General features: G+C 46.9%; 2 protein-coding genes across 18 annotated transcripts in view; both read right to left on the bottom strand.

Moving 5' to 3' along the window:
• The window catches only part of Nup210l (nucleoporin 210 like), a 94,682-nt gene extending 75,102 nt beyond the window's left edge, over positions 1-19,580 (bottom strand). For 2 of the 6 annotated variants that reach the window (XM_076573751.1, XM_076573754.1), the window contains exons 1-7: positions 19,322-19,572; positions 17,799-17,935; positions 11,743-11,874; positions 10,429-10,522; positions 8,698-8,848; positions 4,238-4,370; positions 2,917-3,075 (exon numbers count right to left, since the gene is read on the bottom strand). In XM_076573751.1, coding sequence (XP_076429866.1) covers positions 2,917-3,075; positions 4,238-4,370; positions 8,698-8,848; positions 10,429-10,522; positions 11,743-11,874; positions 17,799-17,935; positions 19,322-19,542 — 1,027 coding nt within the window. In that variant the 5' untranslated portion in view covers positions 19,543-19,572. Of the gene's footprint in view, positions 1-2,916; positions 3,076-4,237; positions 4,371-8,697; positions 8,849-10,428; positions 10,523-11,742; positions 11,875-17,798; positions 17,936-19,321 lie in introns of all 6 variants that reach the window. The other 4 variants (XM_076573753.1, XM_076573755.1, XM_006976462.4 and 1 more) reach the window with 3 other exon arrangements.
• A 2,223-nt stretch (positions 19,581-21,803) lies between these two features.
• Tpm3 (tropomyosin 3) overlaps positions 21,804-27,592 on the bottom strand; it is a 28,968-nt gene continuing 23,179 nt past the window's right edge. For 8 of the 12 annotated variants that reach the window (XM_006976270.4, XM_015995165.3, XM_006976267.4 and 5 more), the window contains one exon: positions 21,804-23,169. In XM_006976270.4, coding sequence (XP_006976332.1) covers positions 23,087-23,169 — 83 coding nt within the window. In that variant the 3' untranslated portion in view covers positions 21,804-23,086. Of the gene's footprint in view, positions 24,336-27,592 lie in introns of all 12 variants that reach the window. The other 4 variants (XM_015995167.3, XM_015995170.3, XM_076573746.1 and 1 more) reach the window with 3 other exon arrangements.

The following is a 27,592-nucleotide window of genomic DNA, read 5'->3' as shown; positions in this document are numbered from 1 at the left end:
ATCTGATGCCCTTTTCTGGTCTCCTCAGGCATCAGACACACACTTGGTACATTTACATATATGTAGGCAAAACATTCATACACATAATAAAATAAAATAGTCAAAGGCAGGTAGATCTCTGTGAATAGAACAAAAAACAAAACAAACAAACAAAAACAAATCTAATTTTTTAAAATACTTCTAGTTTACTTAGATATGCTACTAGTTAAATATAATTACTTAATTACTTTCTGGAAGAAACACAGATTTGCTCCAATGTCCGTCCATCCATGATACAATCAGGAATACAATTCCTCTCAAAAACAAACTACTCCTAAACTCTCTCGGTAGATAGAGCGCTTGCCCAGAATGCACCATGCCTGGTTTCATGCCCAGCACCACACAAGGCACAAGGTGAAGGTGGGGTGTCAGGAGTTCAAGATCCACAGAGCAAGTTTGAAGGAAGTCTAGGACATAGGAGGCCCAGTGGGGAAAAAAAAAAGTTAACAAGTAAATAAATACAATACATAAAAATTAAAATAAGTAAAAGCTGAAAAGGACTGATACAGCTCAGTTGTGGAATGCTCATATAGAGACCTGTGTTCTGTTCTTAGCACTGAGGAGAGAAAATAGTCTGTCTTTCAGGTATATTTAAGTAGGTTTACTGAGACAGGCCAGCAATTCCAGCATTCAGGGGGTGGTGGTAGGAGGATCTTAAGTTCCTTGGCTATCCTGGGCTATTCAGTGAGTTCTAGGCCAGCCTGGGCTACATAGCAAGTCACTGTTTCAAAACAAACAAACAAACAAACAAACAAACAAACAGTACCAATTAAGCAAACAAAAATCAAATGGAAAATTGTTCATGCACCTGCCCACATGATATACAAGCATGCATATTATATATGTATACATACATATATATGTGATTGGCATACTAATTGGTAATTATTTTTACCTGTTCACTATAGCAAATCTAAAGACTCCACAAACAACTGTCTAGACTTGGCCGGTTCTGATATGTACTTGAATATAATAGTCATCAAATGTAAGTATTAGAGTGAAATTCAGAAATGCAACTTTCCCTTTATTTTACGGGTGAAGGAACATCAGACTGGCTTTTACACAGTCATTCCTGCTCCAAGAACAACAGACACAGCCTTCTAACTCACACTCCACGGGTCTCCTCCACTTCTTCCCTATCAGCAAACTTGCCGCTCTCGGTTCCCCCACAGCTCTAACTTCCTCCTCTTTAACTTACAGTCATTTGCAAGTTTCTCTTAAGTTCTCTCGGGCTGGGGATGTGGATCAGCTGTTAGAGGGCTTGCCAGCGAGATGAAGCCCTGGGGTCCACCCCCAGCACCACAGAACCGGAAGTGGTGGGACACACATGCAGCCTCAGCACCTGGGAGATGAGGAGGAGCATCAAAGGCTCATGGTTATCATCTGCTACACCATGAGTTTGAGGCCAGCCTGGGCTACATGAGACCTGTCTCTTCCTGTCTTTTTGGTAATTTCTACCTGCTTTTCTTTCCTTCTTTTAAAAAAAAACTGAGCTATTTTTACTGACAACGTGGCTAATGCTTCCTACTACTAGAGTCTTTTAGTTTTCTTTTCTTTTCTTTTATTATTATTTTTATTTTATGTGTATGAGGGCCTGCATTATATAGTGTGTCTGTGCATCGTGTGCAAGCAAGTGCCTGGGAAGGCCAGAAGAGGTCGTCAGAGCCCCTGAAACTGGAGTTACAGCCACCATGAGGATACAGTAGTCAAACCTGGGTCCTCTGGAAGAGCGGCCAGTGCTCTTAACCACAGAGCCAGGTTTTACTCTAGTGCCGGGTTTTATTTATTTGTTTGTTTGCTTGCTTGTTTGACAGGCTTGCAGTATAGCAGCCCAGGCTGGCTGTTTCTGCCTTGGCCTCTAAGATGCCAGGATTGCAGGTGTTTACCACAACTAGTTGAGTCTTTCGGGCCTTTTTGGATCAGTCAGGAACTTGGGCATAAAAAGAAAAATTATAAAATTCTGCTAGGGAATTCGGGACACACCTGCCACTCAGACGGTGCCCAGCAGACAAACATTCAGAGACTCGTTTCTTCTGCAGGTATGACACCCTAGACACCTTAAGTGACGAGAAGCTGGGGACAAGTGAATATAATCCTAACATTAGAAAGTGAAATTGTGTCTCAGAAAAGAAAATTGTGTGTGTGTGTGTGTGTGTGTGTGTGTGTGTGTGTGTGTGTGTGTGGAGAGAGAGAGAGAGAGAGAGAGAGAGAGAGAGAGAGAGAGAGAGAGAGAGAGATGGAGAGAGAGAGATGGAGAGAGAGCTGTGTGAGAGAGAGAGAGAGAGAGAGAGAGAGAGAGAGAGAGAGAGAGAGAGAGAGATGGAGAGAGAGAGATGGAGAGAGAGCTGTGTGAGAGAGAGAGAGAGAGAGAGAGAGAGAGAGAGAGAGAGAGAGAGAGATGGAGAGAGAGCTGTGAGTGTGTGTGCCAGTACCCTCAGAGGCTACAAGAAGGCAGATGCCCTGGAGCTGGAGTTACAGGTGTTTGTGAGCCACCTGACATGGGAATTGAACTCAGGTCCTCTGGAAGACCAGCGAGTGCTGTTAACTGCAGAGCCATCTCTCCAACCCCATAATCACTCATATATATATATATATATATATTGAATGTGCACTGGTGTTTTGCCTGAATGCATGTGTGTGTGAAGATGTTGGATCCCCTGGAACTGGAGTTACAGACAGTTGTGAGCTGCCATGTGGAGGCTGGAATTGAACCCGGGTCCTCTGAAATGGCAGTAAGAACTCTTAACCACCAAGCCATCTCTCCAGCCACCTCCCCTGCCCTCCCCCTCACTCTTAATAAGGTATTTTGCCAAGAACCATGCCTCATATATTTAGAGAAGTTTAGATTGGCCACTAAAAACGTGAACGAAAGGATACTTTTGTGGACGAAGATGAGGTTAGTTTGGCCCAGCTGGAGAGCAGTCACTGTGGCTGTTTCCTCATCCAGTAGAGCCACTTTCCCAGAAGGAAGCCCGTTATTTGTAGCTCCGTGGTCTTGCAATTCCAACGTGTAATGTTCCAGGGGAAATTTCACCTCTGTAAGACATGGAAGACAGACACATGGAGCCGCCCACGAGAGGGGTGTTCCAGTGCACTGTGTGAGGGAGACCGAACGTGAGCCCTTTAAATCAACAGTGGGGTCTCCTTCTAATCCCTGTTTCCGAACGGTGAGTCTGCACAGAGAGGAGGGGGGCTGTGATCCAACTACCGACTTACACACCTGAAAACTAGTGAGCCACTAGTGTGCTGCTGTACCCCTGTAATCCCAGCCCCTAGAAGGCAGAGGCAGGAAGATCAAGAGTTCAAGGCCAGCCTCAGTTACCTGGGGAGTTTGAGGTCAGCCCGAGGTTACCTGAGACATCGTCTCAAGCCACAGCAACAGCTGGGCATGGTGATCCACACCTTTCACTCAAGTATACAGGAAGCAGAGTCAGGAGGATCTGTGTGAGCTCAAGGCCAGCCTGCTCTACAGAGTGAGCTCCAGGACAGCCAGGGCTGTGTAAAGAGACCCTACCTCAAAAAAAGAAACAAACAAACCAGGTGCCACTGGGGCTGAAGAGCTCGCTCTTCCAGAGGATGAGAGTTCAGTGCACAGCACCCACCTCAGGTGGCCCACAACCACCTGTAATGCCAGCTCCAGGGATCTACTGCCCTCTTCAGGACACTGTGTGCACCTGCACTCACATGTACATATAACCACACACAGATTGCACACATATGCATAAAACTATGATTAAAATAAATCTTTGTAAAAATACCACCAGCAAAATGAATAAACCTGGTGAGGTGGGTGGTCACCACTAAGCATGGACAGGACGGAGTTAACCGAGTCCATATAACTATTCATTCAATGGGCTTGTCTAGCCCATGGCTATTAAGCGTGGCTATGGGACTGAGCTTATGAAGAAACAATTCTCACAGAGCATCACAAAGGTCATCCAACCCCTCAGATAAGCTCTTTTCACTTCCTCCCTTATCAGCTGGTGATTCTGGGCTGTTAACAGTGGATGCAAATGCAGAAGCTCAGTGTCATTAACTAAGTTACATATGCCAATAAGCTCTTCAAATATGCCAACTTCAGTACATAGAAGTATTTTATCACAAGATCCAAAACTTTACAAAGAAGTGGTTTTTGCCGTGGTTTGTGCCCTGCCTCCTTCAGCCACCGTGAATTCTAGGAAAGGCTAAGCAGTCTTACCTGTCATTCTTCCCTGAACCATTTTTGCGACCTGGTATTTAATATAGGCTCCTACTAAGAGATACGTATCATGGGACGGTATGAGAAATATGTTCTCCAGAACAAGCAGACGGATCAAGGCTGCTGACACTTTCTAAAAGAGGAAAGAAAAAAAATTTTTCCATGGGCAAAAGTCATCGAAGATCCCACCCTTGTTCAAAGCTTACTTTTTGTTTGTTTGTTTGTTTGTTTGTTTGTTTGTTTGTTTGTTTTTCGAGACAGGGTTTCTGTGTGCAGCTTTGGAGCCTGTCCTGGAACTTACTCTGTAGCCCAGGCTGACTTAGAACTCAGAGATGCACCTGTCTCTACCTCCTAAGTGCTGGGATTAAAGGTGTGCACCACCACTACCTGGACCAAAGCTTACTTTTAATAAGTTAAAAACAATAGTTTTTACATTTGTTTGTTTGTTTTTATGTGTGTGGGAATGTGGCTGTCACGGGGCATGTCTGGAGGTCAGAGGACAACTTGCAGAAATCCATTCTCTCCTCTGCCACATGGGTCCTCGGGATCAAATGCAGGTTGTCAGGCTTGGCAGCAAGTGCCCTTACTCACTGAGAAATCTCATCAGCCCACTTTTTATAAGTTTAATATATATATATATATATATATATATATATATATATATATATATCACAAAAAATATTTCCTAATAATCACAAATCATTTCAGGCTAAGCTGAAAGAGGCCATGAAACCATCTAACTGAGATGCAGTCCACTAATCAAGAGCTCTCTACTGCCTGTCTCCAGCTCTGCATGTGCGTGCGTGCGTGCGTGTGCGTGTGCGTGTGCGTGTGCGTGTGCGTGTGCGTGTGTGTGTGTGTGTGTGTGTGTGTGTGTGTGTATGTGTTTATTTTTAATGTGCATGGGTATTTTACCTGCGTGTATGTCTGTGAACCATGTGTGTGCCTGGTGCCTTTGGAGGCCAGAAGAGGGTGTTGGATCCCCTGAGAATGAGATTACAGATGGTTGTGAGCTGCCATGTGGGTGCTAAGAATTGAACCTGGGTCCTTTGGAAGAGAAGCCAGTGCTTTTAACTGCTGAGTCATCTCTCCAGCCCTGATTCACATTAAAACTAACCCAGGATCAGGTTATTGGGCCGCTCAGTGGGATGCCCACACAGTTGTTCTTTGGGCATGTAAATTAAATGCTTATCAAAGTCATTTTTTTCTTACTGTATGTTAGCTATAACTTATAAACACATTACAACAGGAAGCTGGGTATGATGCTACAAGTCTATAATTCCCCCATTTAAGAGGTGGAGACAGGAGGATCAGAAGGCCGAGGCCAGCTTGGGTTACAGAGAGGGACCCTACCTTAAGAACCAAAACAGAAGCAGAGCTGGGGAGGTGGCACAGTCAGTGCAGTCCTTGTGACAGGCATGAGGAACTGAGGGCATGGTGGCTCGTTTGTAACCCCAGCTCCAGGGAGGGGAGACACCTGGATCCCCAGGCACAACCTAATCGGTGAGCCTTGGGTCCCACTGAGAGACTCGGACTCAAAAAATAAGGAGGGTGGCTCCTGAAGGGATCAAGGTTGACCTCTGGTCTTCACAAACACACAGACAAACACGCCAGTGCAAACACACCACAGGAAGACCTGCACGAACATCAGTAAACAGAGTTGAGGGGAGAGCTTAGTGGGAGAGGACACGCATGCAATCCCAGTACCAGGGTGGTTGGGCTTGGAGGATCAGCCTGGGCTACAAAGGAAGATCTACTGTCTCAAAAAGCTAAGGTCACAGTGGCGCACGCCTTTAATCCCAGCATCTGAGAGGCAGAGGCATGAGGCTCTCTGTGAGTTTCAGGCTAGCCTGGTGGACATAGTGAATTCAAGACAGCCAGAGCTACAAAGAGAGACCCTGTCTTAAAAAGAACAACAAAACAAAACCCCCTAAAGCCAGGGGCTGGGAGAAGGCTCAGTTGCTACATGCCTGCTCTGCAAACTTGAGGATCTCAGTTCGGTTCCCAGGATGCATGTAAAACAGGTGGGCACAATGAAACGCAGAGCTGGGGAGGTAGAGAGCTGGGGAGCTAGGGACAGAATTTCTGGGCCTTGCTGGGCCCAGCTAGTCTAGCCAACCTAGTGAGCGCTAGTCTCAGGGAGAGAGACCCTGTCTCAAAAAATAAGGTGGAGAAACGATTGAGGAAAGATGCCCTAACATCACCCTCTGGCATCCACACATGTCAACACAAAAACATACACAGCAAGTCAATCAATCAATCAATCAATATTTGTACAATATAAGTACACTGCCCCAAAACTAGGGATTAAAGAGGCTCGTTGAAGCTGAGAGCTGGCCCAGTGGGTGAAGGCTCCTGTCAAGCAAGTCCAGGGGAAATAAGTTTGATCTCTTCATCCCTCACAAAGGTGGGCAGAGAGGGCAGACTCCCCAACACCATCCTCTGACCTTCGCATAAGGGCCACTAACAAATAAATAAATACACTTTTAAATGTTTAAAACAGAAGTTTGAAGAAAAAAAGAAGTCAACAGCAAGTCACTAATAAGGGCCAGCATATCAAACGCAGGTGAGAACAGAAAAGACCGGGATTCTTGCAAGATGCCGCACCCCATGTGCCATGGCCCTCTCCCAGTTCTGCATTTTCACTTGACCACGAAAGATAAAGTTCCCAACGGCAATTTATGCAAGACAGAGTGTCTACATTTCTTTTGTGTTTTTGTTGTTGTTTTGGATGGGCTCTCACTATGTATGATTCCATAACCAAACTTACTGTGCAGTCGACCACCTGGATTTCTAAGCTGGACCCGAGGTTAAACATTGTTAGAGGAGAAAGCTGGGTCAGTAGAGTGTTGATGTACAAGCATGGTGACCTAAATTTGACCCCTAGCACCCACATAAAAGCTAGGATCAGTGGCACATTCCTGTAATCCCAGTGCTGGGGAGGTAGAGAAAGGAGATTCCCTGGAAGTCACCAGCTGGCCAAACAGGAGAGACCCTGACTCAAAACATAAGATGGAGCGCTGTCTTACTGTCTCTCTCTCACACCCAGTTGCCATAAGTAAGCAGTTTTCTCCTGTTGTGGAATATTAGTTTAAGATATGCTACATTTTTTTTTATGCTGTGAAATATCTGTTTAATGATGCAAAGATTCATTGCATTCTTTCATGTTACATTTGTTTAACTCTGTGAAGCTGTGCTACTGTGCCTGTCTAAAATACCTGATTGGCCTAATAAAGAGCTGAACGGCCAATAAATAGCTAGGCAGGAGAAAGGCTAGGCGGGGCTGGCATGCAGAGAGAATAAATAAGAGGAGAAATCTGGACTTGAAAGAAAAGGAAAAAAGGAAGAGCAAAAAGAGAAGGAGAGGACGCCAGGGGCCAGGCACCCGGCCACACAACCACCCACAGAGTAAGAAGGGAAGAAAATATATAGAATAAAGAAAGGTAAAAAGCTCAGAGGCAAAAGGTTGACAGGATAATTTAAGAAAAGCTGGCTAGAAATAAGCCAAGCTAAGTCCAGGTATTCATAATTAAGAACAAGTCTCCATGTATTTATTTGGGAGCTGGGGTTCCAAAGAGTGAAAAAAAAAACAACAACTACATTCTCCTTTGCCACAATCTTCTATCAAGGTGTTCTGCCTCATCCAGGCTACAGAAATGGAGTCAGCTGACTGGAGACTAAAACCAATTAAACAGTGGCCAAAATAAATGTTTCCTCTACTGAAAAATGGATGTCCGGTGGTGAAGAACACTAGCTGTTCAAGCAGGGGACCTGGGTTCAATGTCCAGAATCCACTGTAACTCCAGTTCCTGGGCATCTGATGCCCTCTTCCAGCTCCCTCTGTCTTCCAAGAGCATGAGGCACACGTGCGGGCAAACACTCATCATTTTAAACCTAAAATAATTTTTAAAAAATTTAAACAAGAAAAGCTTTAGATGGGGCATGGTAGCGCACACCTTTAATCCCAGTACTCAGGAGGCAAAAGCTAGAGGGCCTCTGTAAGCTGGAGGCCAGCCTGGTCTACATAGTGAGCTTTAGGCCAGCCAAGACAACATAGAGACCCTATCTCAAAAAAAAAAAAAAAAAGCAGACCCTTGGACTTACACAAAAAGTTAGCTATTTTTAAAAGAGAATGTCAGGACATGTGATAGCTCAGTGGTGAAGCATTTGCCTATCATGTGGAGGGCATGGGTTTGATCTTTGGCACCAGAGTTTCACTATGTAGCCCTGGCTGGCCTGGAATTCACCATGTAGACCAGGCTGGCCTCAAACTCACAGAGATCCCCCTACCTCTGGCTCCTGAGTGCTGAGATTAAAGGTGTGCGCCACCACTGCAGGTTTGAAGTGGCTTTTTCAAATAAACGATCAACTCTTGGCCCAGACAATAGCAAGTTAGAGGCTTCTACTGTATTCCCCATGGGCAGGACTTCAGATGGCTGCTTCTAGCACAGACTGTTTACCTTGTAGAACGGCTCATAAATTCGGACTCTTATAACAGCAGCTCCAGTTCTCATCCCAGACACCAAAATCATGTCTCCTTGTCTCTCTTCTTTTTCCATCTCAGCTATATAGTCAGGGGGAGAATACTCTGCTTCCGAGAATTTCAGGATCCTGGATACAAAGTGAGATTTGTCTCTACTGTTGAGTAGCTTGATCTGCTTAAGGGGCCCCCTGGCAGTAGGGTCAGGATCCATCCCTGGTGCATGAGCTGGCTTTTTGGAGCCCACTACCAATGGTGGGACAGTTTGCACGGCCTTGGTGCAGGGGGAGGGGCTTGGACCTGCCTCTACACAATGTACCAGGCTCTGAGGACTCCCCATGGGAGACCTTGCCTTGTTGAAGGAGGGAATGGGGAGGGTTGGGGAGGGAGGTGGGAGGGGCGGGAAGAGAGGGGATCTGTGATTGGTATGTAAAATGATTTCTTTTTCCTTCTTTCTTTCTTTCTTTCTTTCTTTCTTTCTTTCTTTCTTTCTTTCTTTCTTTCTTTCTTTCTTTCTTTCTTTCTTTCTTTCTTTCTTTCTTTTGTTTTGTTTTTGTTTTTGTGTTTTGAGACAGCGTTTCTCTGTGTAGCCTTGGCTGTCCTGGAACTCACTCTGTAGACCTGGCTGGCCTCGAACTCACAAAGATCTGCCTGCCTCTGCCTCTCAAGTGCTGGGATTAAGGGTGTATGCCATCACTGCCTGGCCAGGTATATAAAATTAATTTAAAAATTCCTTTTAAAAAAAAAGATTTGTCTCTAGTAGAATTAACAGTCTTCTATACTTCAGTCTTTATAAAGCCTGTCTGTGCAGACAGCTTTGAAATACCTTTGCTTGTTTGTGGGCTTTTTGAAACAGCGTCTTATGTAACTAACCCAGACTGGCCTCTAACTTGAATTTGCTATGTAGCAGAGGCTCACCCTGAACTACTACTACTTCTTCTTTTTTTAAGACAGGGTTTCTCTGTGTAGCCCTGGCTGTCCTGGAACCAGGCTGGCCTCGAACTCAGAGATCCACCTGCCTCTCCAGTGGTGGAATTAAAGGTGTGAGCCACTACTGCCCTGCTCACCCTGAATTTCTAATCCCCCTGCTTCAGCATCCCACTCCACCCCCCTCCACGCCCCCCCCCCCCATTATAGTTCTGTGCCATTGAGCCTTGTTTGAGTTTTTTAATTTCTGACTTCCAGAAGGGCTAGCCTATGGCTAAGACTATATGACTACAATTTAGGCTGTCTGTGATCTGTTCTTTGGTACTAAAAACAGAATCCTTTTGTTGTTTAATTTTTTTTTTTTTTCAAGATGGCTCTACTGTGTAGACCTGGCTGGTCTGGAACTCACTGTGTAAACCAAGTTATTTTTGAACTCACAGAAATCAGCTTGCCTCTGCCTCCTGACTGCTAGGTTTAAAGGTACTTGCCAACATCCCCGGCTAATTATCCCACACAATTTTAGCATGTGCAGACAGCCTGAGTTCACAGAGGCTCAAATGAACTCTCATGAAGGTTTCCACATTTATCTCCTCTGTTTTCTACCAAAAATAATTTGCCCTAGTGAATATATCTGTTTAAAAATAAAAACAAAAACAAAAACAAACAAACAAACAAAAACCAGACAATAGGATTATCAAAGTCCACACAGGTGGCTGCTGTCCAGAGTGTCGCAAGGAGACACATCTCCTCCAGAGACAGGTGGTACGTCAGGCTCCAGCTTTACCTAATTTTGTTAGACGGCTCTTCTCTTGCTGACTCGTTATCCTGGGCAATGCTCCACTCAAACACCATGCCCGCCAAAGTACTAAATGTGTTTCCTGTAGAGGAAGCCAAAAGCAGGCAAGATAGAATCACATATTCCAAAACATTCAAGTATCTTCAACAAGAAAGGGACTAACCAGAAAAATCACTTTAAGTCTTTTTCTGTAACAAAACAAATATCAAAACCTTTATTAACTGATTTAAACACACACATGAGAAAGATCTTCACATGACAATGTAAGTGCTATTCCCAACAGGCTGTCCTTATTTATGTAGGTTTTTTGAGACAAGGTCTCTCTGTGTAGCTTTGGCACCTGTCCTGGAACTCACTCGGTAGACCAGGCTGACCTCAAACTCACAGAGATCCGCCCACCTCTGCCTCCCAAGTGCTGGGATTAAAGGCATGTGCCACCACCGCCCCGCAATAAATCTTAAAATATATCCTTAATTGTTGATCTGGGGACCATTGATAGAAGCTCAGTGGCAGATGTCAATACTTTAAAAAAGCTCGTCCCTGCACAGTGGCGCACGCCTTTAATCCCAGCGCTCTGGAGGCGGTAGTGGGCAGATCTCTGTGAGTTGGAGGCCAGCCTGGTCCACAGAGTGAGTTCCAGGACAGCCAGGGATATAGCGTGAGACCCTGTCTCGAAACAAAACAAAAGTCAGCGCTAGTGAGATGGCCGCCAAGCCTGAGGACCTGAGTTTGCCCCAGGACCCTCGCGGTAGGAGGAGAGAACTGACTTCTACACCAGGACCCTCGCGGAGGGAGAACTGACTTCCACACGTTGTACTATGACTTCCCTGTGTAATACATGATACACAGGCCCCACCCTCATACTAATTTCTTCTTTTTTTAATTTTATTTTCATTTGCATTGGTGTTTTGCCTACATGTATGTCTGTGTGGTGAGGATGTCGGATCCCCTGGAACTGGAGTTACAGACAGGTGTGAGCTGCCATGTGGGTGCTGGGAATTGAACCTGGGTCCTCTGGAAGAGCAGCCAGTGCTCTTAACCACAGAGCTATCTCCCCTAGCCAGAACTAATTTCTTTTAAAGTCCAGAATTAACAAAAAAATAACAGCAGTAGTTTTTTTGCAGCTCATACATTGAACTGCACCCTGCACTGGCAACCCTCCTGCGTGTGAGTCCCTGGTGAGCGAACAGGTCGCATTCACAGCCTGCCACCATCACACGGTTCCTGTTTCCGAGCCCAGTGTGAAGGAGTACTGCTCTGTTTTAGGTACACGGTTTCTCAGACCATCTCCAGTCCCCTTACCTTTAGCATCCAGGGCCCTCACCATCAGTTCCAGGGGTGCATCGTCCACATACAGCTCCCGGGTTCGAGAAACAATTTCAATGCTGTCTATCACATCAACCTTAACATCACAGCGTAGTTCGTGGTCAGTCACTGCAAGGGAACAAAAAGCTGACTGACTAAGTCAACTGTCACCAATCTAATAAATGTCTCAAATATTCAAGAGTTTCAAGGTTATAAAAGGGCCAGCAGCCAGGGCTATGTGGAGAGACTGTCTCAAAAAGACAAAAAAAAGGAACTTTTGTTTCATGACAGGGTTCTGGGGGTAAATGTCCCGCCAAGCCTGAGGATGGAGAACCAACCTTTTTTTTAAATTTTATTTTCTGCGTATAGGTGTTTTGCCTGCATGTATGTTTATGCACTATGTTCATGCAGTGCCCTAGGAGGCCAGAAGAAGGCATTGGATCCCTGGAACTGGAGTTGTAGGTTGTGAGCCACCATGTGGATGCTGCGAACTGAGAATTCTCTGGAAGAGCAGCCAGTGCACTTAATTTGTTTTCTCAAGGTCAGAGAGCAGCTTTAAGTGTTCGTTCTGGGGCTGGAGAGATGCTCCTCCGCTAAGAGCTGTGTATCAGGCCCATCCCTGATTCCCTGCAGAATTATATGATAACATTTCTTTTTTTTTTTTTTTTTTTTTTTTTTTTGGTTTTTCGAGACAGGGTTTCTCTGTGTAGCTTTGCGCCTTTTCCTGGAACTCACTTGGTAGCCCAGGTTGGCCTCGAACTCACAGAGATCCGCCTGGCTCTGCCTCCCAAGTGCTGGGATTAAAGGCGTGCGCCACCATTTCTTGTATGCCAAGTTAGTTCCTACCTAATCCAAAAAGGCCTAAAAGATACGCTGGTTGCAGTGGCCAACATCTGTAATCCTGGCATCTTAGAGGCCAAGGCAGGAAGACTGCTGCTTGTTCAGCCAGCTTGGGCTGCTACACAGTTAAGACCCTGTCACAGAAAAGAAAACCCAGGGCCGTGTGTCACTTTCGAGGGACTTGCTTTATTCCTTGTCTTTTTAAGTGGCATTTTTAAAATTTTTTATAAAATGAGGCTAATAGGTTTTTTTAAAGTTATTTAGAAAAGTAAGGTGGCGGTACCATATGAAAACTGTATTAATGAGCCTCTAACCTGTGTGTAGAGGTCAGAAGACAACTTGAGAGAGTGAGCTCTTTCCATTCCACCTGTGGGTCCCAGGGATCAAACTCAGGCCATCAGGCTTGGCAGCAGGAACCTTTACCCATTGAACCATCCGACCAGCCCTCAAGGGTTTTGTTTGGTTGGTTTTTGTTTCCCCTCCCTTGAACTCTGAACTTTTTTGTTTCGTCTTTAGTTGATTTATTTTCTTAAGACAGGGTTTCACTGTGCAGACCTGGCTGGCTGGGAATTCAAAGAGGGGTGTGTGTGTGTGTGTGTGTGTAAATGTGTGTGTACATGCATGCCATAGCAGGCATGTGGATGTTAGTGGACAATTTTGTAGATCCATTCTCTCCCTCCACCTTGACATGGGTCCCAGAGATCAAATTTAGATCACCTACTGAGCCAGCTCACCAGCCCAGGTCTGTCTTTCTGAGAGCAAAGTTACAAATAAACAAAGGAGAAAAGTCTAGAATAAGCCCAGATTAGAGTTAAAGCGATCACTATGAACTCACATTTCTTTTAACACACACACACACACACACACACACACACACACACACACACACACACACACTTAGCTAGATACATACAGAAATAAACAGAGATGGGTGTACACACACATAGGCTGGCATGTGCACGGTTCTTTCTTAGCTCTGTCTGCTAAGAGAACCTAGAAACGGGGACACTCCCTTAGCAACAAGCACACTAGCATCTCCATCGTGGGGTCTAAATATAACTCTAGAGCTCAAAAGCAAGGAAGTGCTGGGCTGAGGGCGTGGCTTGGTTGGTAGAGAGCCTGATGAGCACGGAGGAAGCCTGGGGCGTGGTCTCCAGCAGCGCATAAACACAGCATGGCAGTGCTCACTTGTAATCCCAGGACTGGGAAGGCGGAGGCAAAAGGATCAGAAGTTCAAGATCATGCTTAGCCATATAGTGAATCAGAGGCCAGCGTGGTTACAGGAGGCCTTATCTGGAAAAAAAAAAAAAAAGGAAGTACTATAAGGAAATAGCGAAAATAAGGGCACGTCCAAAGGACACCGGAGCCAACCTGCAGGATACCACAAGTGGAAAAGATGAATTGCCACAGTAGTCTAGTTTTCTTCCTATTGCCGTGACAAGCACCAAACCCAAAGTGACCAAAATGCAGAAAAGACTTTTTTCATCGTATAGGCTGAAATCCATCATTGAGAACAGTCCAAGCAGGAACTCAAGTAGGATTTGAACCAGAAATCATACAGGAACATGGACTGTTGGCTGACTTGCAGGCTCATATAGAGGTCAGGACCATTTGCTCAGGGAATAGTGTCCCCCACATTGGACTGGACCCTCATCCGTCACTTAACAACCCAGACATTCCCCCGCAGACAGGACAATCTGATCTAGGCTATCCTTCAGTTGAGATTCCCTTGTCAGGTGACTCGCTGGGGCTGTGTCAAGCTGACAGTTAAAGCTAACTAGGACACACAGAATTGGATTATCACCCTGTCCCCAACAGCTGAGTCCATACTGATATAAATAACCGAGTAAGTTATTCAATGGGAAGAAGACGTTATGTGTAAGACGTAAGATGCCTTTCCTCTTTCACAATACTAAATATAGAAGAGATGGGGGAGAGGGGGAAAAGTAACCATCTGAGCATCACAGCTAAGACTCATGGAGGACAGGTGTGGTGTACACACCCAAAGTCCCAGCAACTGGGAGACAGAGGCAGGAGGACTGCTAGAAGTTCCAGGTTGGCCTGGGCTACACAGTGAGATAACCTGTTTCGAAACCAACCAAAGGAACAAAAAGATCCATCTGGCTGAGTGGTGGTGGCGCACGCCTTTAATCCCAGCACTCGGGAGGCAGAGGCAGGCAGATCTCTGTGAGTTCGAGGCCAGCCTGGTCTGGTCTACTGAGTGAGATCCAGGACAGGCTCCAAAGCTACAGAGAAACCTTGTCTGGAACAAAAAAAAAAAAAAAAATACAATCTTTCTTTAAAACCGATGCATATGTGATAACATCAGTGGGTGAAACCTTTAAGGAGTGATGGGATGTATCAAAGTATCTTCCCCAAATATTTACTAGCTATTGTGGTACTTAATATATCACCACAAGCTCTTTGACAAGTCTCCCTCCAAGGTGGGGCTTAAATCTTTCTCCTTTGCTTCTGGGGCTGGACTCAGTGATCGTTTTCCATGACTAGCGTAAAGGAAGGGGGGAACAGGAACTTCACAGACGGACACCATCTGAATCGAGTGGAAACCCAGCCACTGGCACCACACACTCTGGCACACGATGCAGAGCAAAGGCTCTTCACCCCCAACCCCGCCCCCAAGAAAAACCTATAATCCAAACCATCAGACAAACCCAAACTGAGGGACAGCTGACCAACACTAGTACTGGGGACTGAGCACAAGGCCTCACACATGTCAGGAGGCAAGCTCTCGGCCGCTAACCTATATCTCTCGCTCTCTTTTTAATTTTAAGGCTGAATAGCCCATACTGGCCTTGAACCCGTGATCCTTCAACCTCCATCTCCCGACAGCTGGGGTAACAAGTCCACACCACTGAGCCTGGCTCCCCAACACACTTTAAAATGTCAAAAGCTACTGAGATGTCAGTTGTGGTGGTGTGCTCCTGGGTCCTCAGCACCTAGGAAGTGGGAGGCAGAAGGACCAGGAGTTCAAGGCCAGTGTCAACTACATAGTGAGTTCCAGGGCAGCCTGTGCTACATGAGACCCTGTCTGGGAAAATGGCTCAGTGAGCAAAATGATTGTTTCACACACATGAAGACCAGGCCTAGTGTGGCACACCTCTGTAGCCCAGGGCTAGGTAAGTGAAGACAGGCAATCCTGGTGGCCCACTGGCCAGGCAGCCTACCCTAAACATGGAGTTCCTGATTCAAGGAGAGACCATGCTTCAAAAAAAAGATGAAGAGCCACTGAAAAAGACACCAGAAGCTAAGCTCTGGCCTCCACATGAACATGTATGCAACACACACACACACACACACACACACACACACACACACACACCATTATGCACTCTGAAATCTTGGTGATTAAAAAGCCAAGGCAAAAGAGTATCACCAGGAGTTCAAGGCTAGCCTAGACTAAGAGACCCTGTCTCAAAAATGAAACTGAAACAAACAAAAAGAAACCCAGGAGTCAGGAGGTAGTGGCAAGCAGATCTCTGTAAGTTCGAGACCAGCCTGGTCTACAGAGTGAGTTCCAGGACAGCCAAGGCTGTTACAGTGCATATCTTCAATCCCAGCACTTGGGAGGCAGAGGCAGGAAGATCTCTGTGAGTTTGAGGCCACATAGTCTACATAGAGAATTTCAGGCTAGCCAGGGCTACACAGTGAGACCCTGTCTCAAAAACAAAAAACAAAAACCACACACACACACACACAAATGCACAGTCAGAACCTGTGAGATGGCTTAGCAGGTAAATGCACCTGCTCCCACACCTGACAATCTGAGCTCAATTTTGGGGGCCCATATGGTGCAAGGCAAGAGCTAACTCCTAAAAGTTGTTCTCTGACCTCTACATACACGCCATTTCATACACACCCCCTCCCTACACAGAAATAAATGTAACGAAAAAAAGTGTTTTTAGGTTAAGTACGGCACACTTAACCTAAAACCTTTACCCAGAACCTGGGAGTCAGAGGCAGGTGGATATCTATGAGTTTGGGGAAAACCTGGCCTATAAAAGTGAGACCATGTCTCAAAAACGATCAAACACTCAAAACAAAAAATAAATAGGATGGCAAAATTATGCTGTTGTTTTTAAATTATATTCACTGTCCACGTGTGTTTGCACACACAAGCATGTCATCGTGCACATGTGGAGACGTCACACCCGTCTGTGTGTACCATGAGGAAGGAGAGAGACAACACTTAGGGATTCCAAAGACTTTAATCCACCACCATAGAAGCAGATCGCTGATCAATCATTGCAGCCCTGATCGATCAGGACAAGGACTCGGGGGCCTTGTTTCTCTTGACAGCTCCAAGCAGGGACAGAAGTAGGGTTTATAAGCAGAAAAACCAGAAACATTTGTTGCCAGGTTACAGTTTTATTTTTCCCCAGTCAGGAGCCAGAGATTAGGGACTTTCCCTGTGTTCCACCACTGTCAATCAACACAGAATGTCCAACCAATCCGATGCATCTGTTCCTTCTGTTGTTAGGAACAGCCATAATGTTTTAGAGAACTAGGGGGACAATGGACTGTTTCTATTGTCTGAGGAGGAGGTGGGTCAGCCATTGGAAAGTTCCCAGTTCCCCTAGGGCTTGGGAACTTGAACTTTGGTTCACCCTACAAGTAAAATGGAGTCTGAAGTCAAAATGGCAGTACTCTGGACAAGGTGCTTTTTTGCCTGCTCCCCTCAGAGATCAGAGGACCACATTTAGGATTTGGTTTTTTCTTCCTGCCTCAGGTCGTCAGGCTTGACAGCAAGTGCCTTTACCCGCTGAGCTATCTCACTGGCCCACAGAATTATGATTTATATCAGAAATCTTCTTTCTTTAAGTTTTTAATACTTGAAGCCAAAAACATTTGTGTTGATCATTTGTACAAGACGTTATCTTATTCATCTTTGCTCTTAACATGCCCTTTTCTTGCCAGGCACGGCAATGCACGTCTTTCATTTCAGCACACAGGAGGGTAATGCACGCACGACCTACGAGTTCAAGGCCAGCCTGGTGTGTACCAGGTGTGAACACACAGTGTGTCCCAGGCCCAGGCAGACCCTGTCTCAAAACTCCAAAGAAATGACTGGACACGGTGGTGCCCACCTTTGATCCTAGCACTGGGGTGGCCTAGGCCAGCCAGGGCTACATAGTGAGACCCTGTCTCAAGGAACAGCAGCCACAAAAACCAAACAAACAAATCCCATGACATACCTTCTTCTCGCGCGAGAATGGTGCTGCTGAGGCGGATTGGCTGGGTGGATTCAGCGACAAGAACAGCTCTTTGGGAACAAGAGGCGCCCTTTTCGTACAAGGGCTCAATGGTAACCGCATCGTGATGAGTAGAATGCCTGCCGAAACAGAACGGTCAAGGGCATGAAATGCGTCGGTCAAGGGGACATCTGAAAGAAACGTCTGCACGTCTCCTGTGTTACATACTGCTAGGAATGCCTAATGACAAGCGAAGAGAGAAGTACTGTCGGAGGACACAAGAATAGAAAACGGGAGAGCGGTCAGAACCTTTGCTCTTGTGCAAAGATCTCCAATGTTATATTCCTCCCAGGATGTTAAAAAAAAAGACTCACACTGGGCGGTGGTGGCGCACGCCTTTAATTCCAGGGCTTGTGGGGCAGAGGCAGGTGGATCTCTGTGAGTTCGAGGCCAGCCTGGTCTACAGAGTGAGTTCCTGGCCGGCCCAGGGCTACACAGGGAAACCCTGTCTCAAAAACAAAACAAAGTAAAACAAAAGACTCACGCTGTGGGAGAGTAACATTGAGGCTGTGTTTCCGACAAGATGGGGCCTCCTCTTATGTCTTGAGAAATAATTTCCTGTAGGCCTAGAACTTGAGCTGCTGTCTAAGATGGAAAAGTTGCCTACTTTCTGAGACCAAACAAAAACACAAAATAATCCTTAGCGTCTTGGATGAATGGAAAGCTCTCAGTACTAGGACGATTCCTGAATAACGGCCATCGCACTGGGTCCTCTCCAAGCCTAAGTTCCTTATATTTCCTCATGAAATGAGTTGAAATTCTTGTACTCAGGGATAAAAAGCCTCACTGCTTCTCATACAAGGTGGGGAAGGGTCTAGGGATGTAGTTCCTCAGCAGAGGGCTTGCCTAGCATGTGCAAAGCCGAAGTCCAACCCTCCGATCTGCAGATACAGGAAGAGGAAATCCCTTCCATTTAGGATAAATGTTCTGGCACCTAGAGGCTTACTTTAGTTAAGATCCCTTACAATTCAGGAAAGCACATGACCTGCCATTGGGTTCTCTTATAGTCAGGAAGGTCGTTAGCCCAGAATTGACTACCCGGAATCGGCCCACTTCAATTGCCCAGGGGGAGGGGCGCTCTCCTATCACCCAGGCAGATCTCATCTCCAGCGTGATGAACCGTGTCTTGTTAGTCCAGTTCTGTCGTCCTTCTCAGCCTTCAAATGTGGGTCTCACTTCACCTGTTTCTGTTTCCCTGCAAACCCCACAAACTGGGGGAAATGAATGCCGGCTGTGTCGGACATAGGGCTTCGCCGGTGCCGACAACTAACTAGCTGTCTCAACGGGGAGGCAACCAGACTCCCATCCTAGTTAGCCTCTTAAAGGGCCTCACAATTTAGGGTACATTCCACCCAAGGATGCAACGTTAAGGCCCCTCCACCCGGCGGGACCACACCACACTCCTGTAATCCCTTCCCTCTCCACTGATCTTGGGGACAAGATCGCGTGACTCGGGCGCCCCTCACCAGTTGTAGCAGCCCCGCTGCGCCTCCAGCAAGAAGGGCACCCGGCCGGGCTCCCGGCTGAACGGCAGCAACACTTGTGGCACATTGAGTTTGTTGGCCAAAGTCCCAACTAAAAACAGTAAGAGGTGGTGTGGAGTCAAGGAGAAAAGGAGCCCGAAGCTTGGGAGCCCAGGAGCCCTAGGGCCAATCATGGCTACCGCCTTGGTCTCGGTCCCACTCATCTACTGGAGGCCAGCACCACCACCAACCAATCCGCAGCCACGACGTCAGCGGTACCTTTCTTGCTAGGAATTGTGGGTACTTCCCTCCCTCCCCCCCCCCCCCCCAACCCCAGACAGGGTTTCTCTGTCTCCCTGGCTGTCCTGGAACTCGCTCTGTAGACCAGGCTGGCCTCGAACTCACAGAGATCCGCCTGTCTCTGCCTCCTGAGTGCTGGGATTAAGGATTGCACCACCAACGTCTGGCGAATTGTGGGTACTTTCTAAGTGCTCCAAAAGCTAACATTATGTAAATTCTGGGCACAGACCCAAAGGTCCACTTTACTAAATATTTGATGGTAAACTTTACTAGCAGCGAACCAGATAGAAAGGTCCAAAATACCAAGCAGTGCCTTCCATCTCAACTCTTCATGTATTGTTAGGTCAGAAAGACTGTTAAACTCATAGCTCACATGTACAAGGGCCTGGGCTCACCTACTAATACTAAATACAAGAACAAGTTACCTTTAAAAATTCAAGTAATTTCCAGTCAGCGTTAGTCTAGGGCTATAAATGATAAAAATTCCAGTCTCTAGCATAAACAGCTGGCCTTAGTCAAGGTTTATGGTTTTTTACTAGGGATCGGATTTAAGTCCCGTTTCAAGACCACGACACAGGAAATAACAGACACTGGCCTCAGAAGGAACCTGGAAAGCCATTGTATCATACAGCCTGACTCAGCAAAACACTCCCTGGGTGCACTTCCTTTCACTGGGGTGTGGTGGCACACATCCATGATCATCTCAGTAATCAGTAGGCTGAGGAAGGAGGATCAAGAAGCCTAGTCTACATACAAAACCCTCTCAACAGAGCTGGGGAGGTGGCGTGCATTACAGATGGTTGTGAGCCACCATGTGGGTGCAGGAATTGAACTCAGGACCTCTGGAAGAGCAGCCAGTGCTCTTAACCCCTGAGCCATCTCTCTAGCCTCCCCCCTTTTTCATAATTAAAAAAAATAAAGAAAAAGAAAAGAGCTGGGCATGGTAGCTCGTACCTTTAATCCCAGCACTTGGGAGGCAGACACTGGTGGATTTCTGAGTTGGAGGCCAGCCTGGTCTACATATTAAGTACCAGACCAGCCAAGGCTAGATAGTGAGACCATCTCACAAAACAAAAGCTGAAATATTGTGCGCAAATGTGTAAAGTCAAAGGTCAACCTTGGAGGTCTTCCTGAAATACTACCTTAACTTTAAATTTAAAAAATTTTTATTTTATTTTTTTTGACCAGTGGAAACCCTTTTAATCCACTTCTAACCTCAGCACTAGGGAATCAGCAGGGGCAGGTGGACCTTTATGTTTGCAGCCAGAGTGAGTTTCAGGATAACCAGGTCTATTCATAAACTCTGTCTCATGAAACAGAAGAAAAAAAAAATTTTTTTTTTTAACAGGGTTTCTCTGTGTAGCTTTGAGCCTTTCCTGGTTCTCGCTCTGTAGACCAGGCTGGCCTCGAACTCAAACATTCGCCTGCCTCTGCCTCCTGCGTGCTGGGATTAAAGGTGTGTGCCACCATTGCCCAGCTTGTTTTAATTTTTTTTTTAATGTGCCTGTGTGAGTTTTCAAGAGTTTAAGTGGAACACATGTGCAGAAGCCCTCAGCCACCCTGGAACTGGAGTTACAGATGGCCCAGTCATCACTTGTGCTAGGAAACACCCCCCCACCCCCACCCCCGCTTCAGCCCTCCTCCCCCACAGAAGCCAGCCACCTTGTATTTTTGGAGACAAGTCTTTTTGTTTCGAGACAGGGTTTCTCTGTGTAGCTTTGCGCCTTTCCTAGAACTCACTCTGTAGCCCAGGCTGGCCTCGAACTCAGAGATCCGCCTGCCCCTGTCTCCCGAGTGCTGGGGTTAAAGACACGACACCATGTCCGACCATTTGAGACAGTATCTAAACTGAACTTGAAGCTTAGTGATCTGGCTAAGTGGCTGGCCAGGGAGCCCCAGGGATGTTCCTCTCTACCTGGCTGGTGGGCCAGGACTCCAGACGATGTGCTGTGCTCAGCTTCTTACATGGGTGCTGGAGGCGGAACTCAAGTCACCTACCTCTACCATGAGTGACATCTCCCAAACCCCCAGTCACATTCGGAAGCCACCTTTATTTTATGTCTGCTTCCAATGTGTGTGCTCTATGTTAAATCCTGCAGCTTTCAACCACCAAGACCTGATTTGCAACCCCGTCTGTATAGCCCTGTGGAGAAAGCACATTTGATTTAATAAAGTCAAGCCGGTCTGAGGGTGGAGGGACTGGTTCTTTATTTCAAAACGTCACTTGTTGTTATTAGTATCAAAACGGTTGCACTGTGGGTTCTTTCTCCCGACAGGAGAGCACAAATGAGCCAGTAAGCTGCAGCGTCCACCTGAGAGGCCTCGGAGAGACCGCCCGAACGTGGCAACTGGGTGGGGGCACTCGAAAGATCAGCACACCACCAGCCCACGGCCTGCGAACAATTCTCACAGCCAATGGGTTGACCGAGATAACCCAACCCCCGCAAAAGCAAAATTTCAAAATAATATAAAATTTAAAAAGTTTTTTTTTTACATGAGCTATTCAAGATTTCTCCAGCACTGACGGATACAAAGCACAATGAGATGGCACTTTTAGAGACAGCAGCTTCAGGAAAGGACAATGAGATGACTTTCGCGTAGCTACCTCGGTGGCACAGACAGCATTTTCCTTTGCTTTTCTCCCTCGGGGCAGGTGAACACTAGATGGTCACCTCAACACTAAGGGGCAACATGATCCATTTTGTGAGCTGTCAGGAAAGGGGGGGGGGCGGTGAGACAAGCTTGGTCTCAGGGCGGGGCTGCACAAGAGCTCGCTTGCCTAACATGCACAAGGCCCTGGGGGGGGGGGGGGTGCCTCAGACGTCTCACCGTCTTATTTGGTCACATCTGATGGAAAAAGTAAAGAATAAAAACAAGTAATCTTGTTCAAAGACATCAAAGCTGAAAACCTTCACAGCCCGGAAGAAGTTTTTGTTTTTTTGGCTAACTTCCTAGAATCCCCTGTCGTTTGGCTAGAACTTGGTACAGAGAACTGAGGTTTCCCACAGTGGAGCCTGCCTGGGCTCTGCTGGCCGTCCAGCAAGGCAGGCCCGGTCCTGTGTTCCTCCTCTGCGGAGACAGCGTTATCCTTCGCCTTCCAACAGTGAAAAGGAACTGGGTTGCTGCTCCAAGCTGTGGAAGTGCCTGGAATGTTACAAATGGTTGCTAAGACAAAGAGTAATCACAATGTGCATATCACAAGTGCCGTGAAGACACTTTGCATTGTGCTCACATTCCCTTAAATATTGTTTCCAAAGGTGCTCAGCCCCTCCAGCTGGAACTCTGGGAAGAGGCTGACACAGTTTTATGAAAAAGACATGGATGGGGTGGGGGGTTGGTGGCAGGAGGGGAAAGCAGCCTTCAGTTAAAAAGATCAGCCCTCAGTTTCAAGGTCAGCTTCAGGCAGGCTGGCCTCAGGCGGAGTCAGGGTCAGAGGGAGGAGCGGCCGCGGGCAGGGACTGGGGTGCTCTACATCTCATTCAGGTCCAGCAGGGTCTGGTCCAGCATCCTTTGTGTACAGAGGTGCTCCTCTTTGGTGCACTTCAGCTTATCTAGTGGGAACAGAGGAAGTACAGAAAGTCAGTTCCAGGTTCTCCCCATTCTCAGACTTGCTCCAGTCGCAAGGAAGCCACAGAAGCCAGCTCTTTATTGCATCCCTGGGCTGCCTTGGGGGAGGGAACTGGGGCCGATCAGCCAGCCATTTCCTCTCCCTCCCACAGGCAACTGAGAGGCATTAAGCTTTCAGTCCTGAAAGGATCAGGTGGAAAGCACCAGGACCCACTCTTACCTCTACCCACAGGTCAGAGTCTACTTGAAATGTCACACTAGAGTGTGACCACGGCAGATAAGGACAATCATCAATACCTCAAGTAAAGAGAGCACAGGAAGATCCTCCTGCAGCAGGTACTTTCTCCAGTGTGTGTATGAGAGGGGTGGGGGTGTGTGTGTGTGGGGGGAGGCAGGAGTCCTCAGGTTTAAGTCAAGAAGGATACTACCCAGATACATTCTTGGAAGCAAAGCCCCAGTGAGATTTCAGCAGAGGTATCAACAGAGCTGGCCCTGGACAGTGACTTACAACTACATACAAAAGAAGCAAGAAGGAAAAGCATCAGGAAGAAAGCCAGCGGTAGGACCCCACGCACTTAGTCTGCCTAGCCAGCAAGCATGGAGCTTCAGGGACGGGAGAAAAATTCTACACCAGCGATGGCAAACCAGACCCGTTTTCATTCCGCACCCTTCTTTCCCATCCCTGGTTACCCAGTCAAAGGACCATCTCCGGGCCTGAAGACGAAGCAGCTACGCCATCTTATCAAGTCAGTCTTTTTATTGTTAGAAAATATCCATGCAAAAGTGCAAACCCTACAGGCGGTGCCCAGGTGAGAAGGCTGCAGCTAACGTTCCCCAAGTTCCCCCATTCAATCTCCCAGACCCTTTTCTTCATTACCCACAATCTCTCCTACAACAGAAACCCACTGCAACTTGGCGGGGGCTGTCAGGAAACCAACACAGTCCTCTAACTGCCCTCATGGAAAAGCAACTTGCTTAGGGCAAAACAGTAACTTCTGAAAAGACAATCAGCTTTTTTGCTGGGGTCCAGGTCAGTGGTGTGGGTTACTGGGCTCAGGGAGCCCTGCCCATCAGTCACACAGATCATGCAGCGTTAGCTTCAGCTCATTAGAAAGCAGGCGGTTTCGCTCAAGTTGGCTGTAGAGACGCTCTGCAGCAGCAACAGAGAAGAGGGGAAGAGGACAGGAGGGACAGGAGGAGAGAGAGAGAAGGGGAGGTTAGTTGAAGGCAGAGGCACACGAGTCTTTCAACTAGCTGGTCTACGTAGCATGCACCGTGCCGCAGGAGAGCACCGGACTCGGGGCAGGAAGTCAGCCGGTTGGTGGGAAGACCAACAGAGGGACCCAGTGGAGTGTCAGCTGCAGGACTGTTCTGACCGTGAAAACACACTTCCTTCACAGCAGCTGTACCCTGGGCTAAGGCAGTCACAGGGCAGATCCAGGGGGCTCAGAGAGCCACTCAGCCATGAGGGAAAACCAGAGAGAGCAGCTCAACTGTCCCCCATAGAAGGACTCAAGAGGACGCCATGCCTAACTGTTTCACCCACTCGACCTCTCACTTGCAGGTGTTTCTTTCTGTGGTGTGTCTGACAGACACACCCTAAAGTCCTCCCCAACTCACATTCAGGCTCCCCGCTTAGAGAAGAAAATCCACCTAGTAGGGTCGGCAGTATATCCAGCAGTCAAAAGGATGTAAGCCAATTATAACTATTATGGGGGGTAGAGAGATGGCTCAGAGGTTTAGAGCATTGGCTGCTCTTCCAAAGGACCTGGGTTCAATTCCCAGCACCACATGGCAGCTCATAACCACCGGGAACTCCTGTTCCAGGTAACCCAATGCCCTCTTCTGGCCTCTGCAGGGACCAGGCATGCGTGTGGTGCACACACATACAGACGGGCAAAATACCCACACAAAATAATCAAACACAATTAATTTAAAGAATAATTATGTTACTTCCTTGCCAAGAGTGGTCACAGATTCTAATTCAGGCCAGTGAGAAGAAGGGGAAGTGTAGGCTCGGAAGAAAAATCTTAGCTTTCTCTCTGGCTTTGAATAGAAATGGGATGTCCAATGTTAGACATTTCAATCTTAAGAGAATCAAAGAAACTCTAGTTTTCATAGGCTACACTCCTCAGCAGTGGCAAGACTCCTTAGGCATAACAAGAATCTCATGCTGGTTTTTTATCTTATGACCTAAAACCTTACTTAGGTGAGCACTTAACCGATGCTCAGGCCCACTGCCTTTAACTGGGCTTTCTAGCCAAGGACACAGGAGTTTGCTCTGCTGCTCTGGCTCGCTGGCTTATTTCAAACTTGACCTTGCAGCTGTGGCCTCCCAAATGACTGGGTATAGGTGTGTACGACCCCACCTGGGTGTAGATCCACCTTAAACACAGAGGTAACGAAAGTTTGGGGATAGGAAAGCTAAATTATTCTTGGTCCACCCTACTATCAACTCTGAAGTTCAGGTTACTTTTTTATTTTTCTGAGACAGTCTCACTATGTAGCTCTGGCTGTCCTGGAATTCACCATGTAGACCAGGCTTGCCTTGAGTTCACAAAGATCTGCCTGCCTCTGCCTCCCAAGTGTTGGGACTACAGGTGTGCGCCACCATGCCTGGCTCAAAAGTTCAAGTTTTAAGTTCAAGTTCAACTTCCTGTTTCAATATGAGACAAGGTCTTACTTCAGATGCAAGCCTTGCTCTCTCGCTGGGACTGATTAGAGGGGCAAACTACCCAGCTAAGGCAGGGACTCTTAGCCGGCTGCACTGCCCCCCACCCCCCCACCCCGCTCTCCCAGGAGGTGGGACTCTGTACAGGTGTGTTTCAGGGGTCTGTCTTTCTAAGACCACACATCTCAGGCTGGCTTCAGACTGGTGCAGTCCTCCTCCCTCAGCCTTCCAAGTGCTTTAATTACAGACGCGTGCCTCTATGCCTAGCTACAGATAGGTTTTCACTGTCACAGTCATCAGAAGGTTCTATCCATAAGTATTGGCCCGAGGGCAGCAATATGCTAACGTGCAGAAAGTTTTTGTGTACAATTACCCTTACACGACATGACAGAAGTGGTCAATAAGTTCCAAGAGGCTTGGTGCTGGGCCTGTCTTATTCAGGAGACATGCCCGAAAAATAGCAGGCCCTCCAATTCGTCAGCTCGCACCTTTCAAGCTGTTTTACTAGGAATATTTCCCATTATATCCACCTTACTTTTGATTCCCACACCTGTCTTGGGAAAGAAAGGCAGTCCCTACAAGTCCTCCTCTGACCTCCATATCTCCGTATGCATATAGGTCATGTCAGGCATGCGGCGCCCACACTCACACAATACAGCATTCAAAACCAATCCCAAGGAGCTATAGTGTTATTCATATGAAAGAAGCCCCACTGCTGGGTGACAGGGGTCCATGCATGTTTATTCCTCACCCCAACAACGGCAGCAAGGGAAGAATACAGTTACTCATCACCGCCTAAGGGGCCAAGTTCTTGCTTGGCCCTGTACAGTGAGTACCCACAAGAACCAGGCTGGCTGCCATGAAGACACGGGAATTCAATAGAAAGCAGCTACTCGGTACTACTCAGGGTTTCACACTGCACGAAGACATCTGCACTTGTAGGAAGAGACCGACCAATGGGGGAAAGTAGAAACCACCAGAAAGACCAAAAAGAGAAGTTCTTTTTCTCAGTCTCCCACTATTCTTAGCTCATTCTGTTTTCTAAATGATGCTAGGGGTTGATTCTAGGACCCTGCACATACACTAGGCAAACAATATACCATTCAGCTATATATAGCCCCAGCTTGCGGTTAAGTTATTTTGAGGCAGGGTCTTACTAAATTCTCAGCCTGGTCTTCCAACTCCTGCCCAATACTAAATGTCTATAACTGTCCTGAGCAACAGTCTTGTGGGATTACTTAAATTTAAATGAATTTTATTCTGTTAAAAATAAATAAAAACCACCGGATGGCACTGGCACGAGCCTTTAATCCCAGCACTTGGGAGGCAGAGCCAGGTGGATCTCTGTGAGTTCGAGGCCAGCCTGGTCTACAGAGCGAGTTTCAGGAAAGGTGCAAAGCTACACAGAGAAACCCTGTCTTGAAAAACAAACAAACAAAACTGGAATTCTAGCCTCACCACAAGACGTGTTTAACAGCCACAGAAGCAAGTGGCTATTACACTGGAGGTCGGTGCCCAAATTCTAAAGTACAACCACTTTAAAGTGTATTTATTACTTCTTCTCTTCTATACTGATGCACTCGCTCTCCTGTCTTAAATGTTATCTCCCTCCCCTTGACCGTAATGCTCAAAACATACCCTCAAATTACTAAAGCAGCGAATGCCCACCGTTGTTACTGTCCTTCTCAGTCTATCTGCTGAAGCTGAGAACCATCAGCCCAAGCCATCACTCTCCT

The sequence above is a fragment of the Peromyscus maniculatus genome, chromosome 6 (genome assembly GCF_049852395.1).
Source record: "Peromyscus maniculatus bairdii isolate BWxNUB_F1_BW_parent chromosome 6, HU_Pman_BW_mat_3.1, whole genome shotgun sequence".
Taxonomy (NCBI): Eukaryota; Metazoa; Chordata; class Mammalia; order Rodentia; family Cricetidae; genus Peromyscus; species Peromyscus maniculatus.
The sequence above is the reverse complement of the archived record's forward strand: the minus strand, read 5'-3'. Positions and strand labels throughout refer to the sequence as shown.